The 16,081-nt window shown below is 36.3% G+C and overlaps 3 protein-coding genes across 3 annotated transcripts; 1 reads left to right on the forward strand and 2 right to left on the reverse strand.

The window, feature by feature from the left end:
- The first annotated feature begins 466 nt into the window (after nucleotides 1-466).
- On the forward strand, nucleotides 467-10,123 carry LOC110722838 (probable Xaa-Pro aminopeptidase P). The gene is made up of 16 exons (XM_021902142.1): nucleotides 467-710; nucleotides 844-907; nucleotides 1,896-2,035; nucleotides 2,274-2,558; nucleotides 2,836-2,958; nucleotides 3,198-3,458; nucleotides 4,705-4,791; nucleotides 6,466-6,530; nucleotides 6,817-6,883; nucleotides 7,268-7,402; nucleotides 7,517-7,597; nucleotides 8,373-8,427; nucleotides 8,672-8,776; nucleotides 9,348-9,419; nucleotides 9,589-9,713; nucleotides 9,811-10,123. The coding sequence occupies exons 1-16, from the start codon at nucleotides 618-620 to the stop codon at nucleotides 9,982-9,984; spliced, it is 1,932 nt and encodes a 643-aa protein (XP_021757834.1). The 5' UTR covers nucleotides 467-617; the 3' UTR covers nucleotides 9,985-10,123.
- Nucleotides 10,124-10,185: 62 nt separating this feature from the next.
- LOC110722845 (anthocyanidin 3-O-glucosyltransferase 5-like) lies at nucleotides 10,186-12,230 on the reverse strand. The gene has a single exon (XM_021902149.1). The coding sequence runs from the start codon at nucleotides 11,935-11,937 to the stop codon at nucleotides 10,483-10,485; it is 1,455 nt and encodes a 484-aa protein (XP_021757841.1). The 5' UTR covers nucleotides 11,938-12,230; the 3' UTR covers nucleotides 10,186-10,482.
- Nucleotides 12,231-14,199: 1,969 nt separating this feature from the next.
- Nucleotides 14,200-15,718, reverse strand: LOC110685684 (anthocyanidin 3-O-glucosyltransferase 5-like). Its single transcript, XM_021862235.1, has one exon. The coding sequence runs from the start codon at nucleotides 15,711-15,713 to the stop codon at nucleotides 14,307-14,309; it is 1,407 nt and encodes a 468-aa protein (XP_021717927.1). The 5' UTR covers nucleotides 15,714-15,718; the 3' UTR covers nucleotides 14,200-14,306.
- Between the last annotated feature and the right edge of the window lie 363 nt (nucleotides 15,719-16,081).

A 16,081-nucleotide genomic window follows, 5' to 3' on the forward strand; every position in this document is an offset into this window, starting at 1 on the left:
AAAAAAAACTAACCTTGATTGTATTATAAAGGTAAAATCATTTTTTTCGAACTAAATTTATACTCAATTACTCAATGTTTCTTTTTGTAAAAACAATCATATGATGAAAATGAATATGAAGGATATATGCCAAACACATAATAGTGTATGAGGGCGAGAATTTCCTTATCTTTTCCATAATCTGATAAATGACTTGATCCCAATCAACCCAAACCAAAATCAATCCTAACAGCCAAGCGATCTCTTTTTATTTCCTTATCTTACCCATAATCTCAAAAAAATCTAACCCGAATCAATCTAAATTAAAAGCGATCCTGACAACCAAGCAATATTTTTTTTATTTACTCCATAGATTATTAAAAAGTACTACGTATTGACTTTGTTTAAAGTGGCAAAAAAAATATTCACTCACGACTCTATCGATTGGTTTAATCCAGTAATCAAGATTAGCCCACCTCGAAAGGTGCATCGTATCGTACATCTTTCACAGACTTCTGCTGACATTTAAACCACTTTTACAATCCTCACAATTAAAACTATCATAGTACTTCTCTTCCTATAAATCTTCAATTCAACACGAAAGTAGAGTCCCACATTTTTCACAAACTCTCTCAAAAATGGCGGACAAACTCTCTGCTTTGAGATCTTTAATGGCTTCTCACTCTCCTCCTCTTCATGCCTTAATCGTTCCTTCTGAAGATTACCATCAGGTTTTTTCTCTGATTTTTTTGTTGAATTTTGAAAATTTAATTGTAATTTATAAGATTAAATTATAGAATAAGTAGAATTATTGTTTCTATTTTTACGAGGTTTTTTCTGTGTTTGTTTGAATTGATTTTGTAGAGTGAGTATGTTTCTGATCGTGATAAAAGGCGGAAATTTATTTCTGGATTTTCTGGAAGTGCTGGTAAGCGCAAAGTGCTATTGCATCTCAATAATTAGTTTGAATTTTTCATTGAATTTTGTCATTGTTTGATATTATTGGATTTTTTTTATCCTGGATTTCTGTTTCTGCATTGTGTATATGATTATCGGTGGTACTGTATGTACTTTCGTAGTTAGGTTGTATTTGTGAAATATCAATTGAATTATCATTTTTGTTATTGCAATCTCGATATAGATTGATCTTGAATTACTCTTTACTCCGGTTTAGAACTCGAATTCAGTGGTGAATTCTTGGTTTGTAGGTGTTATCATGGAGTGTGCTAAGTTGTATAATAGACTGATTATTATTACCAAGTATTATTATAGCTAGTTCTGTCGTTGTGGAGGGTGTAGTCGCTTTTGTTTTGTGCTTATAGCTTGAACATTCTCCGGATATGTTGATGTTTTGTGGATATTAGGCAGTGAGTGTTCTTGGTCCAACAAGCCAAGGAGGTTTTCTATGACAATCAAGTGATTCAAATCTTTGCAATGCCTTTCATTGCCATGATGACTTTACTTCTTCGTGGAAGATATCAATCTGCCTCGTCTTGTTTATGCTATTTTGTTTACTATCTTTAGCAGGAGTGGCACTCATCATAGTCATTCATGGTGATTTCTTATTTGTCGGTCTTTCAAAATAGCGTATCACTAAAGAAACAAGTTTGACCTATGATGTAGAATTGTGCATAGTTTTATAGTTTTTTTGCGAATCTTCTCTGTAAATTATGTGTAGTATGCTAAGATCATAAGTCAGTCCATCTTGTTTAGTGGGTGAGTGTGCAAGTCTATATACTTTCCTCCCTAGATGTTGATAGGCACGTAATCCATGCTGATTGTTGATTACATGTTTTATTCAATAAACACAATAATTATTCAATTGCTAAATGAACTTGCCCGACTTGCAAGGAATTGTTCTTCTTTGTCAAAGTGGATTTTTCTGGAAAGTTCTCAGTAGTTTATATTCTTTCTAGGTTTGGCCCTCATAACAACGGATGATGCAAGGCTTTGGACCGATGGAAGGTATTTTTTGCAGGCGGAGAAACAGCTGAGTGATCAGTGGAAGCTTATGCGTATGGGAGAGGATCCTGCAGTAGAGATCTGGATGGCAGATGTGAGTGTTAGAGTTCATTTGAAAGTTTCACTGTTTGTTGGCCAATATATTTGATGCTGCACGAGGAGTCCTTTTTTTTTTTGGTGTTTAGAGAGCCACAAGGGCGGGGGTGAGAATTGATCCCAGGATCTCCTGGAACCGGGAGGGAAGCTCTAACCATTTGAGCTATTGTTTCTATCTCTAATAATTCTTTGTGAATGCTGAAGTGAAGTTGTCTCTTTTATCTGTTGTCTGCCAGAATTTGCCAGAAGAAGCAGCTATTGGCATTGACCCCTGGAGTGTATCAATAGATACTGCACAGAGATGGGAACGTGCTCTTGAGAAGAAGCAACAAAAGTTAATTTCAACCTCAAACAATCTTGTTGATCAAATTTGGAATGATAGGCCAGAAGCTAAGGTGAATCCTGTCAAGGTGCAACCACTGGAGTTTGCTGGACGCACAGTTGCCGAAAAGTTACAAGATTTAAGGAGAAAACTTATGCAGGAGAAAGCACACAGTATTATTATCTCTGCACTTGATGAGGTAATGGTCCTTCTATTTTGTGCAATGTCTGTGGACTCCCTTTGTTTATACCTATGGTTTTTACGAGTTCCTTACTTCCTTGGATTTACTTGTTGATATATATATGCATGCATAATTGCTCACTGTGTCTGTGTGTGTACATAATGAATCCTTTAAGAAGCAGCACCTTTGATAGGGTCCCCGATGGAAGAGGGACTTATGTACTAGAATTCCATTGGAACATATACTGGTCTTCTTGTGCCCCATGATGAATTAATGTTGGTGAATTTGTTTGCAGGTTGCTTGGTTATTCAATATTCGTGGGAGTGATGTTTCATATTGCCCAGTTGTTCATGCTTTTGCTGTAGTAACATCAGCAGCAACATTCTTCTATGCGGACCAACAAAAAGTATCTCCTGAGGTCAGTCTCTGCCGTGAAGCAGTTTTTGGCTGTGGCTTTTAATGATGACATGTTACATAGCTGTTCCTAGTTAGCTCACTGTATCACGTCAAATATATGTGAGCTTAGGATCAAATAAGGCTGATAATATCAAAATATCTGATCTCGCAAAATTAAAGGACGCTAATGTATAATAACCTCTATGTCTTTTAATTTTGGTGCCCATTCTTTTAACTCATACTTATGAGGGGTTTTTTCAGGTGCAAACTTACATGATGGAAAACAAAATTGAAGTCCGTGACTATGATGCAGTTGGTGCAGATGTTGACCTGCTGGCATTTAATCAGCTTGCTTCTTCCTTGTCTGTTAATGCTGCAGAAAATAAAAGTGGGGAGATGGGAAAAGATTGTAACTTCATATGGATGGACCCTCGTTCATGCTGCTATGCTTTGTATTCCAAACTTAAGTCTGATCAAGTCTTATTACAGCAGTCTCCTTTGGCACTTGCAAAAGCTTTAAAGGTAACACTTTTTCTTGCGTTTATTGTACTATTTAATAGTCCTGCAGCAAAGCTAAGATAAACTAGGATGTCTATGTATGTTGGAGGTTTGATGTGTCTTTTTTTGAAGAGAGTGCTCAATAGACGGGACCTAAGTTTATTAGGCTCAATAGATGGGAGTATGGGACATCATCGTCTATTAATTCCTCCGTTTTCCTAAGTTCTACTCAATTCTGTTTTTATCCTTTTTTTTTTTTTTTTTTTTTTTTTTTTAAGTTCTACTCACTTTTTCTTTATGACAACCTTTTATTCATTTTTATCATCAAATTTTCACAGGGGTTACTTGCTTTTTTGAAGGTTAGAGGTCTATAAGATTTTTTTTTTTAGCATGCCGAAGTACAATATTATTCTCACATTAATCAATACCTCTTTAGTCACTTAAGAGGGTCTCTGTATCCATGCTAGTCATTTTATAGATATTGGGTACTCTCTCCATCCCAATACAAACTTCACACTTGTGCATTCATTGTCTCCAAGATAAGTAGTTGACCATTATTATGTTGTTCATGTACTTTGTACTAATGAAGATTAAAATAAAGTTAATGTTTTAACCTCTTCTTAGTGTAAAATCATACCTGTTATTTCTAAGTACACAATCAAAGTTGATGTGTATTTGGACAGGGGGAGTAAATCATGTGAGTCTTAAATTCTGTGATCTCTTTTGTTTTTGCTGGATTTCTTTCAAAATCTCCTTGATATGTGGTGGGATCTGAGAAAGGCAGATGGAATAGGGAAAAGATGAAACAGAAAGGAAATCAGATGGGTTTGTAATTGTAAAATCCTGTTCTTCTCGTATTGATTTTTATGGTATTGTTAAATGCTTAAACTTAATATCCTTTGATTTTTTTTCAAAGTAAAGCTGTGTTATCATTTTTCAGAATTATGGAGCTTCCCTCATTTTCCTAGTCCCATTTGGAACTAAATTGGTGATGCAAACAAAGTTAAACTACTTTGGCTTGTTCACTACGAGCTATAGCATTGACAAAATGCATTAAAATGCAAACAGTGCCAAACTAGCTGGCTCGTTCAATTCAAACTTATTAGAATATCCATTGACAAAATGCGGTTTTACAAAAAATGGATTGTTATCATCTACTATGATAGTATCAAACTTATACTATAACTATAGGATCTTTATAACATTGGCCTTTGTAGAGATGTTCTCAAAAATATATTTCTGCTAACTACTAATGGATAGAGATTATCAGAATCCTGCTGAAATGGAAGGCTTGAAGAAGGCGCATGTGCGGGATGGTGCAGCTGTTGTGCAGTTCCTTGTGTGGCTTGATAAGCAGGTAACTAACCTTCAACTTTTTATGCCTTTACTGCTTGGCTTTTGTATAAAGGATATATTGTTTAAGAGCACGTCATTAATGAGCTACTAAAAAATAGAACCATCTTGCACGAGTATGTCATATGTGGCAATTAGTGGATATGTATTATTTTTTAATTATTTTCTTCGCTCTAAAAAAGTTCATCATAATCCATTAATCTTGATTGCCCCAGTCCTGTTGAGAACTCTTCTTTGATCTGGTTTTCCCTCCCTTGAATTGTCTCGCTGCCACATTGTCCCAAGTCAAGCCATCACCGTCATCACTATGGTACTACCCAAAATTTCCCTAACCTCCATCACTGAACACCATCACCACCATTGGAAGCTAGACCATCACCGGTCACCACCCTTTCACCCTGTCCATCCTCACCACCTCACCTCTTCTCTACTCTGTCGATCCCCTCTCGTCCATCTGCCCTCTCCACTACCCCCTCTCCTTTTTTTCCTACCCTCCATACAGCATTGCCTTCTCTCCTCTTTTCAACCTTGACACACATCTTCCCTCCTCACCACCACCCTCAATTGTTTGCCCACCTAATCACCATTGTCTACAAACCAATAGTGGTTTATTTAAAATAAACATCCAATGAGAAAGGAAGGAGTAGTTCTATCCTAGCCACTTACCTTAGGTTGGAAGCACTCTAAGTTTGGGCATTAATAATCTAAAAGGTTTATATGGGATTCCTGAATGCTGGTCATTAGTCAGGGAGTAAGGGTGATGGATAGAGAGGAGGGAAAAGAACTTGGGGCCTTGGGGGTATGGAGAGGTAGGGGTAAACAAAAATGATGAAATGATTAGTTTTCCCTGCTTTGACCACACATTTAAAAATTATTATAGAATTCTGAATCTTTACTCCTCAATATCTTTGTCTTTTTCTATGTGAATATAATGGTCTGTGAACTTGATGAGACAGTCTCACCCTAGCATTGCTCAATTACATTAGCACCTGTAATTTTTCAGCAAGGTCATCAATCATAATAATTTTGAGTAGCATTGCACATATCATTACAACACTGCTCAACCATTAACACTGGTGGGGGCTATTAGAAAATAGCTAGCAATTGATGAGCATCACAAATGCATGGTTTCTGTTTTCCCTTTTTCTAACGAAGGCACCTGTTGGATATTAGATCCCTTCAGGATCCTGGCCCATAATCTTTGCATGCTAAAATATTTCTAGCATTCAAATTTTGATTCAGATCTGTATCACCATCATTAATTGGATCTATTGACAAACTTTACAAGTTCTTTCTATTAATTGAATTATATGTTGTTGGGTTACATTTATCTTCTCCTCTTCCTAATGTTATTAAGCAGTTTTAGTTGCATTATTGATCCACTTTCGCTATAATTTGGGTGAAAGAATTGCAATTTTCAGTTGAATTGATTATTATAACTTGCAGGATTTTTCTTCCAGAAATATGTTTACTTATATGGACATTAAGGGAAGGGGGAGGGACATTTTAGGAAAAGAAAAGCAAAGAAGGGTTTTATTTCGTAAAAGATGTAGCATCTGCCAAATTAGTTGTGGAGTAATATACTAGCTATAACTTGAACTAGTGTTTGAATTTCTTATTTTTATTATTAATAATGTGCCGCCTCCTGATTCGAAAAGCTAATATTTAAACTTTGCAGATGCAGGAGGCTTATGGGGCTCCAGGGTATTTTTCTGAGGCTGAGACAGAAAGGAAAAAACCTTCGTAAGTAGTCTTTTCTCTCTGAAGAAAGTTCAGTAGTACTTCTCTATAATATGAGTTTAATGGTTGTTAGCATGAGAATTCAGGAACTCCATTATGTGATTATTCATACAGATCCTAATAAAATGGATGTCTTTATTTCTCTCTTTATTTTTGGAAGACATATTGATATGTACTCACTGTCTGTCTCATGCACATTCTCCATAGCATTTTACCAACATGATTCTTTTTTTTTTTTTTTTTTTGATTTGTGTGGCTCACCAATTTTCATTTCTTCTCATTTTTGCAGGGAAGCACATAAACTGACGGAAGTCTCAGTGAGTGACAAGCTAGAAGGTTTTCGTGCATCAAAGGAGGTAAACAACTTACATACGATATTGTGGATTTTATTGTCATTTTTTGCAGTTTATTACTTGTAATGACTGAACTTAGAGCTACTAAACTACTGACTGCTGTTACTAAGAATGTTCTTATGAGAAACCTTGGACATTTTTGTTTGTTCATTCTTTGTAATTAATTACCAACCTCTGCAACCAACCATGTTAAATGGATTGATTGTAAACCAAATTATATAATCTACCTTGTCTAATGAATTGATTGACCTTCAACTTCATAACAAACAACTTTTTATTGACAGTGTAGAGTTGTATTTGGTTTGGTACATTACATCAGAACTGCAACATGCTCATCTTTAAGTCTTTTAGAAAATCGAACATTCTTCTAATTCATTTTCTCTTCAGCATTTTAGGGGCCTGAGTTTTCCTACCATTTCATCTGTTGGTCCAAATGCAGCCATTATTCATTATGGGCCCGATCCTCAAACTTGTGCTGAGATGGATCCAGATCGAATTTACCTGTTTGATTCAGGAGCACAGGTAGACCAACATTTTAATCTGAGCAGCTTACATAATCACTTTGGCTGTTACTTTAATAACCTTTTCTTATAATATCTTGCTTTATTATTTACTTGGTTGGGTGGCCTTTAAAAGTATCAAGATGGAACAACTGATATTACTCGGACAGTGCATTTTGGACAACCTTCTGCTCATGAAAAAGCTTGCTACACAGGGGTATGTATTTGTCATATTGCTTCTCAATTCAACTGCTTTATCCCTCAATAACTAGAAGAACATTACTATTAGCATATTGCAACGGATGCTGGCTGCATTCTACACTGGTTGAAACATTTGTGTTTTGATGAGGTATTTTGTACATGTGGACAAAATGACCCAAGAAACTACAACTAACACAGGGTTGTAATAAATGAAAATGAGCTTTCATTATATGATCTTGTCAAACTGTCACATACACTTTTCAATCTGGAATAGTATTGGTTTGAAGAAATTGGTTTTCTTCCCCCCTGTTTGGTGACAAGTACTTTCTGCTTTCTGTCCTTCCTCATACAACGCTTAATTGAAAGTATTTTTTACAGAGGCGTCCGCTTCATCGATTGATTATCAAGTTGTATTAATGGAAGAAGCTTTTCCTTTTGAATTATAAGAGATATACTGAATTATGACTTATAAAATCTGTCAATGTAAAACCTTAAGCCCTGTTCACATTTTTTTAGAGAAATTTCCATTCTTATGGATTACCCTTGTTCTCTTGACCTGATATCTAATAAACTAAAATTATTTAAGTCATGAAATTGAGAACTGTTAAGCCCATTATTTAAGGATAAACACCATATAGTTTAAAAGTACTCAATAATATGTACTTATGTTATTTCATATTACTTTAGCCGTTGACTTCTTAGGATAAGACTTGCTACAAAGGATTTGTGCTAGAATTCTCTGAATATTTCATACATTTTGGTTTGAGTTCTGACATGTATAATATTTTCAGGTTCTTAAAGGTCACATTGCGTTGGGTGATGCTCGGTTTCCAAAAGGAACTAATGGTATTGGAACTTTAGTCTCTGTCTGTATTTTGATAATTGATTGACCAGTTGTGAAAAGTAGATGTATGTTATAGGATTGTGCTGTGCTGGTTAATGGACATATATTCTATGATTGAGTGTACAGATGGGATCCATCTCTTCGTGCCCCTCTTATTAACTATACTCTTGTTCAGTTTGATGTTTATTGGTCCACTTTCTATTTATTGTGCATGTGAATGCTCTTACTTGATGGTTGATGTATCAGGTCATGCTCTTGACATTCTTGCACGAATTCCTCTGTGGAAATATGGGCTTGATTATCGTCATGGTACTGGTCATGGCATAGGATCTTACCTCAACGTGCATGAAGGTGAGTGATGAGTTTTTAATGTTATTTCTATTGATTTGCACAACTCCGCCAGTGGGTTTCCCGCTGCCAGTCCCAAGTCTGGATAAAGGAGGGTTTCTGTAGGCGTAGGACAGTGACATCCCATGTAATGAGCCAAACTTAAGGTTTTGATTGATTGATTATTGATTTGCACATTCTGTAAGTAACAACTCGCGGTCTGTTTTTGCTGGACAGTATTGATGGGCTAATAAATTAAAAAAAAAATTATTATAGCATCAATAAAATAACTAAACTGAATTCAACACATAACTCGCTGAGCACACATACTAATATTACTATACTAGTAGTAAGGCAGTGATAGATCTTGAGAAACATTCCCTTCATTTGGACAAGAGCATGAATTCATGTTATGAAATGGGACAACCATCTGCCCAGATGCTTGTTGGGCCCTGTAAAACCATATCTTATTGTCAAAGAGGCAACTATTATTGTATTGATATTTTACCAATTCTGCTTGCTTTATACTGAGCTCCATTATATATATTGCATTTTTTTTTAGAGTTTAACCTTCAGTTTGTTTCTGTTTGAGCAGGTCCTCATCTAATTAGCTTCAGACCTCAAGCTCAGAATGTACCTCTGCAGGCTGCTATGACTGTAACAGATGGTTAGTATGGATGGATTTGCAAGCAATGTCCATAAATTTTTATTATTATTTTACCTTTTGTTTTTCATCTTTCCACTTTCTTTTTATAGGGTCTTCTCTCTTCCGACCCAGAAAATTTGGCTAGTTTCATCTTTCTTGTAACAATATGCGTTTTTTTTGGTTTTTGCAGAGCCTGGTTACTATGAGGATGGGAATTTTGGTATTAGATTGGAGAATGTGCTTATAGTAAACGAGGCAAATACGGAATTTAACTTTGGTGACCGAGGATATTTGGAGTTTGAGCACATTACATGGGTAAGTTTTCGGCTTTCTAATTTTGAATTCCTTTTTTTGCAGAGCCTGGTTACAATATCGTACTGCATATAGCTAAAAATTCAATTTTTACTGTCAGGCTCCGTATCAACACAAATTGATAAATTTAAGCCTTCTGACTCCAGAAGAAATAAGTTGGTTGAACACATATCATTCAAGGTGTCGTGAAATTTTGACACCTTATATGAATGATACTGAGATGGCATGGCTAATAAAGGCAACAGAACCCATTGATATGGTCATGTCACATTAATGACTAACACCATTTGCATTTCCAAATTTTATAATTAATTCTCAATTTATAAGATATTGTTAACCTATATTTGATTTTCTTGTAACTTCCTTTGAGATCTTTATACAAGTTATCAAAATATTCTTGCTTTATGTTTTCATTTCTAGTTCATGTCTTGCAATTTTTTGTTTAATAGATCTTGCAATTATTTGACACTTCATATAACAAATTAACAATAGTCTTTCATTATTATAGACTAATTTTGAAAGTGACTACAATGACAAGCAATTTGTGCATCAAGTAGTTGTGCATAGTCTGGGCTACATATATTAATGATAACAACAGCTAGCAAGTCAAGATCAAGTACTTTAGAACTACTAATGGACAAAAGTAATAGATCAACTTCACTTATAAAAACTATAAAATGCTAAATTCTATGCATTATTTTTTGTTACAGAATAGTATTATTGACTTTTATCCCAAATTGAAGGCATGCAACATGTAATACTGCCCCCAACATTAATTTATGATACTTGCCTTTGCTCTCTGATCAGTTAACCTATTCTCACATGTATTAGCTATTTCAGAAAATGACTTGAGAGTTGACCCTTCTATAGTAAAGGCCTCTTTTGCATATTTTTGCACTTCTTTGGCTCTAACCCTCATCTTAATCCCATCATCATCTTCCATGACCTTAATTATCATCTTCTTAATCTCCTCTCTACCCAAAACTCCTTTGGTTGGCAAGACCTTCGGGCGAATTACCACCCCTAGCTCCTCCTCAACCAATGCCGCGTTCATGTTTTGCTCGGCGTAGAGAGGCCAAGCAATAATAGGCACACCATTGACAAGACTCTCAAGTGTTGAGTTCCAACCACAGTGTGATAGAAACCCTCCAATTGATTTGTGAGCTAGTATCTCGGTCTGTGGGGCCCACATTGGGATCACCTTACCCAAGTTGTGGGTCCGGGTCAAGAAGCCGTGAGGCAAGTATTGCGAGATGATTTGACCCTGACCGTCCATCGCATGGAAGAGGGCCCCGGCTCCATCATGCTCAATATGTGGGCGTAACACCCAAATAAATCTTTGTTGACTCATTTCCAAACCCCAAGCTAACTCTGTGGTTTGTTGACTAGACAAAGTTCCCCCACTTCCAAAGGAAACATAAAGGACCGACTCTTTAGGTTGGTCATCTAGCCATTCTAACAACTCTCCCCCTAAATAATCTAGACTAACCGGCCGGACCAATGGTCCGACCGGGTAGACTCGCTTATTAAATATTTCTCTTAAAATTTTATTGTTTTTCAAGGAGAAAAGTGTTTTTGACTCCAAGTGTTCCCATGTATTGACCAACACCCCATCAGCCGTCCCTAAATCTAAAGCAATACGAACGTACGCATCATAATCTTTATTCTCTGGGTCAAAAATCGGGTCAAGTATATCATCATACTCGACCCGTTTACAACCCGGGATATTGAGGGGACCTACATGCTTGGCTTGTTTATCAAGGAGGGGCACACATATGGTCATAGCTAAAAACCATGCATTTGAAGGGATATAAACATATTTTACCATGTCAAATTCATCTGCAAGACTAAGGAATTCAGTTCCAAAAAGGTCTACAACAAGGAGGGTTGGGTTGTGCTTCATGGACCCAAGCTCGGCACGTAAGCTTGGAACATAGCCTCTCATCATGATGGCAAGTCGGGTCATGATCTTATCACTTGGACTCATTTGAGCTGAAGAGTCCACATAGGGTAGCACAACCAAGTTGTACAAAGTTGGGCTTGTATAAGGTTGTTTAGGAAGGAGGTCAATGGGTTTGTTTGAGGCGGTGGGCTCCATGGTTACAACGAAGATTGTAACGTGGAAATCGTGGTGTGTAATAAGGCGGTTGGCGAGCTCGACCATGGGGATAAGGTGGCCTAAGCCAGGGCTTGCAAGTAGAGCAGCATGAGGTTTAGTTGGGATCATAATAGCTAGCTTAATATAGTAGGAGCAAAAGAGGGAAGAGTTTAGTGGTGGTGCAATGCAAAGAAGTAGTGAAGTAGTGTGAATAATGAAGTTATGAAGAAGAGTATGTAAATGTAGTATTTATAGAACAAGAATGGAGATGATCAAATAATGCAAGAGCTAGTTGGAAAATTGGTTGAGAGGCAAGGAGACATTGAGATTAACGACTGGTATGTAGTAATGTTTATTTGATTAATATATATGGACCCATTTGAGATGGTCAATTGGTATACTCTATAATTTTGATTTATTAATGAAGTGACATATTATATTGTTTACAAATTACTTCACCAAAATTATCTATATTAATACTATATCAATATATCATCAGCTCATCACTCATCACCGGGTGTGCTGCCGTCTTAGACGGGTGACTTTGATTGTGTGGACTAATAAACCTTTATTTAAAAATAATAATGAGGTTGATTCAATAGAGAAAAGTAATTGTCAAAAATAAAGAAAACTACATAGTAATTTATTTCATCAAAGCTACGATTTTTGCATGCATTTCAAACATTGTCGTGCCCTTTTTCATATTGCTATGTTTTAGTTTTGTTAATGAGGGGTCTATCAATTTGAAAGGACCGTGAAATTGATTTCCGTCAAATTGATCTAACAGAACCCTAGTTTTGTACACCCTAGATATTAAAAGGCGCGGTTGAGAGGATGTATGGGAAAACTTACATGGACTAGTATTCTAAAATGTATGAAATATATTACTTATATTGTGGCTTGCAAGCTATAATAACATTGGATATTCGGATTTTAACTAGAACTAAAGAATTGAAATTACACGAAAATTAAAAGGATAGTACTCTAATTCTCATAAGAATAGAGAGTATCTTCCTAATCGCAACTAGAAGATGATAATGAGTTGCAACAAGTGATGTTTTTGATTAACAATCAAACGAACAACACTCAAAGAAATAATTCCCATGATAGAAAAAAGATACACGGGTGAGAGGATACATGGGGAAACTTACATGAACTAGTAATCTAAAATGTACTTCGTATGAAGTATCCTCTATACTAACTACTTTATTCATTTTTTTTAACTTTACCTATTTCATTTATCACAGTGTAATTTTTACAAATTCTTTCAGTTTAGATCGCCCACCTCCTCATTTTTGTTCGTTTTGAGTAATTTAGTTAAGTCTATTTATAAGTTACTCAATCTCAATGATAGTACTTCGTAGATTAATTACTCAATAATATTATACTCTTTATGTAGCTACGTCTAGGATTTTAATTTAATTAAAGTTTTAAACATGTGAGAACCAAACGGAGTGAACACATCCTTACGTTTCCTTAAAATCCATCATTTTCAAAATTGTTAGGAGTACTCTGTACTTAGTTATCAAAATTACCCTACATTGTTAAATCAATATGGAGTATTAAGTTCTAGACTACAAGTTGAATTGGTATAATTGTGTTTGAAAAATCAGCAGCGTATGCAACAGGGTACACCAGACTCCATGATCCTTCGTTGAACTGCTGACTTCATCAATTGAAGGCCGTACTTGGTGGTTACTAAGTCCTAGTAACCGTTGACTCTTTTTCTATATTCCTCTTTACAAGTTGTGGCGTCGTGCCTTGTGGAAAACTCTCTTAGAATTTAGGGAAAATACAAGTTTATCTTCGTGTTATCTACTGGCATTTTCGTAAATTAATCAATAAAATATCACAGTCAGCATGACATTTTCATAAATAAGTCAACATCATTTATTAAAATACGGGCCCTATAAATGTTGACTTATTTACAAAAATATCATGTCGACTGACTGACTGAGTTGTTTTATTGATTTATTTTTGAAAATATCACTAGATGTCTAGATAAACAATTTTTGTTTATCACGAATGTCAACTGGGGCTCCCTCCAGAATTTATGCATAACATATAGGGTGCTCTTAAAAATTAATTTTTATGGACTTTTTTGTAAGCAATTATGTTGCAATTAGAGTCCGTGACCAAACTAGAATGAATTTGGTGGGCCGACCAAAAACACATGGGAAACTTATGTTGATATTACATCGGTCTTTTTACAATATACTCCGTAGTAAGGTATGTGCCTATATGAAGAAAAAAAAAACTCAAACAACACTCTAGTAAGGGAGTAATAAACAATTTTACACTCCCTTATTTATTACTCCGTAGTACTAGCTTCTTGTTTAACGGTTGAAATTCAAACTATAATATTCTACTTTGATACAAAAAGCTTCAAATTTATATTTTATTACTTTGGTGCATCGATGATAGACATGATATAAATCATATAGCCTTCTTAACTCTTTAAGTACTACACTTAACATCACATTCACATAACAATGTTTTCATATCACAAATTTCTCAACTACCTTGGAGAGTGAAATGTAGGAAGTACCACCCTCACTTAAGGCTTCTTTTGCACTTGCTTTAAACTCATTAACCCTTGTTCTTATGCCTATCCCTTCTTCGTTCACCATCACCCTTCGCACCATTTTCGCAATCTCATCTCTTTTCACCAGCTCCTTGCTAGGATCCTCCTGAGGTCCGACCGCAATCCCAAATTCTTTTGTAAGCAAAACAGCATTCAAATGCTGCTCCGCATACAAAGGCCAAGTGATTATAGGCACCCCATTCACAATACTCTCTTGTGACGAGTTCCACCCACAATGACTAACAAACGCACCTACTGATCCATGGGTCAGGATCTCCTCCTGTGGGGCCCACATTGGTACCACGAAGCCCACATTGCGAGTTCGATTCAAAAACCCGTCTGGTAGGTACTCGAAGAGCTCGTCCTCATCACTATGTTTGGACTTAAACAGAGAAGCACAGCTATCATTTTCTATAGGAGGTCGAACCACCCAAATGAATCGCTGCTCGCTCAACTCTAAACCCAAGGCTAATTCAATAGTCTGTTGCGCTGATAATGTTCCGCCACTCCCAAATGAAACATAAACAACAGACTTATTTGGTTGACGGTCTAGCCACTTCATTAACTCGGGTTTTGAACCTGTTGGTTCACCTGCTCGAACCAACGGTCCTATTGGATGAACTGGGGTTCTAGAAATATGCTTCATGAACCTTTCTTCCTTGAATAAATTAAGTGTCTTGGCCTCAAGATCCTCCCATGTGTTCACCAAAATGCCATCAGCGGCTGCCATGTGTGACGCTACACGGACTAATTCTTTGATGGTCTGGTCCGCGAGGGAAAGGACCAATTTAAATTGACCATCATCCATGATTGGTTCACTCTCAGGAGCATAGATTGGTTCATCCCGGTTCGCCTCTTTCTTCACGTACGGAAGATAAAAATTATAGTACAAGCACCTCGCATTAGTAGCAATGAACACGTACTTCAACATGTTGAGCTCCTGCGCGATTGCTTCAATTGCCTCAGTACTAAAATAGTCGACAATCAAGGCTACGGGTTTGTTCACCATGCCATTGATTGAGGACCGTAAGGCAGGGAAGGTACTCCTAACCATTGCCAACATGCGAGGGACAACGCCTACATCTGATGGAAAGTCTTTCTCACTAGGGAGGACGACAGTGTTGATGAGCTCAGGCCACAAGGAAGTGGCAGAACGGAGAAGCTCATCTTGCACAGGAGTGTCCTCAGGAATGACAGCAAACACAGTGATGGTGACGCCATGTTTAGCCGCCAGGCACTTGGCCAACTCCACTGTAGGGATCAAATGGCCTAAGCCCGGGCTAGCGAGGAGAGCAACGTGAACTTTTGATGGGATTACCATGGTGGTAGAAGATGAACAAAGTAAAAATATGATAGTTTTGGTGGTGGTAGAAAATGAAATAGGCAAAGTATGATGAATAGTTTTGGTTTTACTCTATATATACAGAGTAGTTACTACTTGCTATCCATTTTCTATCCATCTCAAAAGGCTTGAAAATTCAAAATTACTAAGTTTTTTTTTTAATAAAAAAATTCCTTACAAAATAATGAGATGATATTTATTTCCATAAATACTAATGAAATCCGAAGCAATTTGGTAAAAATCAGCAGAATATACATCTATGATTTCCAAAATCTTCATATATAGACATGATCTTCAAATAATAATGAAAATTTTAAGCGTATTTGGTAATATATCAGCTGATACAT

Source organism: Chenopodium quinoa, unplaced genomic scaffold (assembly GCF_001683475.1).
Source record: "Chenopodium quinoa cultivar QQ74 unplaced genomic scaffold, ASM168347v1, whole genome shotgun sequence".
NCBI classification, from domain to species: domain Eukaryota; kingdom Viridiplantae; phylum Streptophyta; class Magnoliopsida; order Caryophyllales; family Amaranthaceae; genus Chenopodium; species Chenopodium quinoa.

Coding starts and splice junctions, on each gene's coding strand:
- LOC110722838 (XM_021902142.1), top strand. CDS start 618: ATGGCGGACAAACTCTCTGCTTTGAGATCTTTAATGGCTTCTCACTCT. Junction 711..843: donor CTTCTGAAGATTACCATCAG/GTTTTTTCTCTG, acceptor TTGATTTTGTAG/AGTGAGTATGTTTCTGATCG. Junction 8,428..8,671: donor GTTTCCAAAAGGAACTAATG/GTATTGGAACTT, acceptor TTGATGTATCAG/GTCATGCTCTTGACATTCTT.
- LOC110722845 (XM_021902149.1), bottom strand. CDS start 11,937: ATGATCCCAACTAAACCTCATGCTGCTCTACTTGCAAGCCCTGGCTTA.
- LOC110685684 (XM_021862235.1), bottom strand. CDS start 15,713: ATGGTAATCCCATCAAAAGTTCACGTTGCTCTCCTCGCTAGCCCGGGC.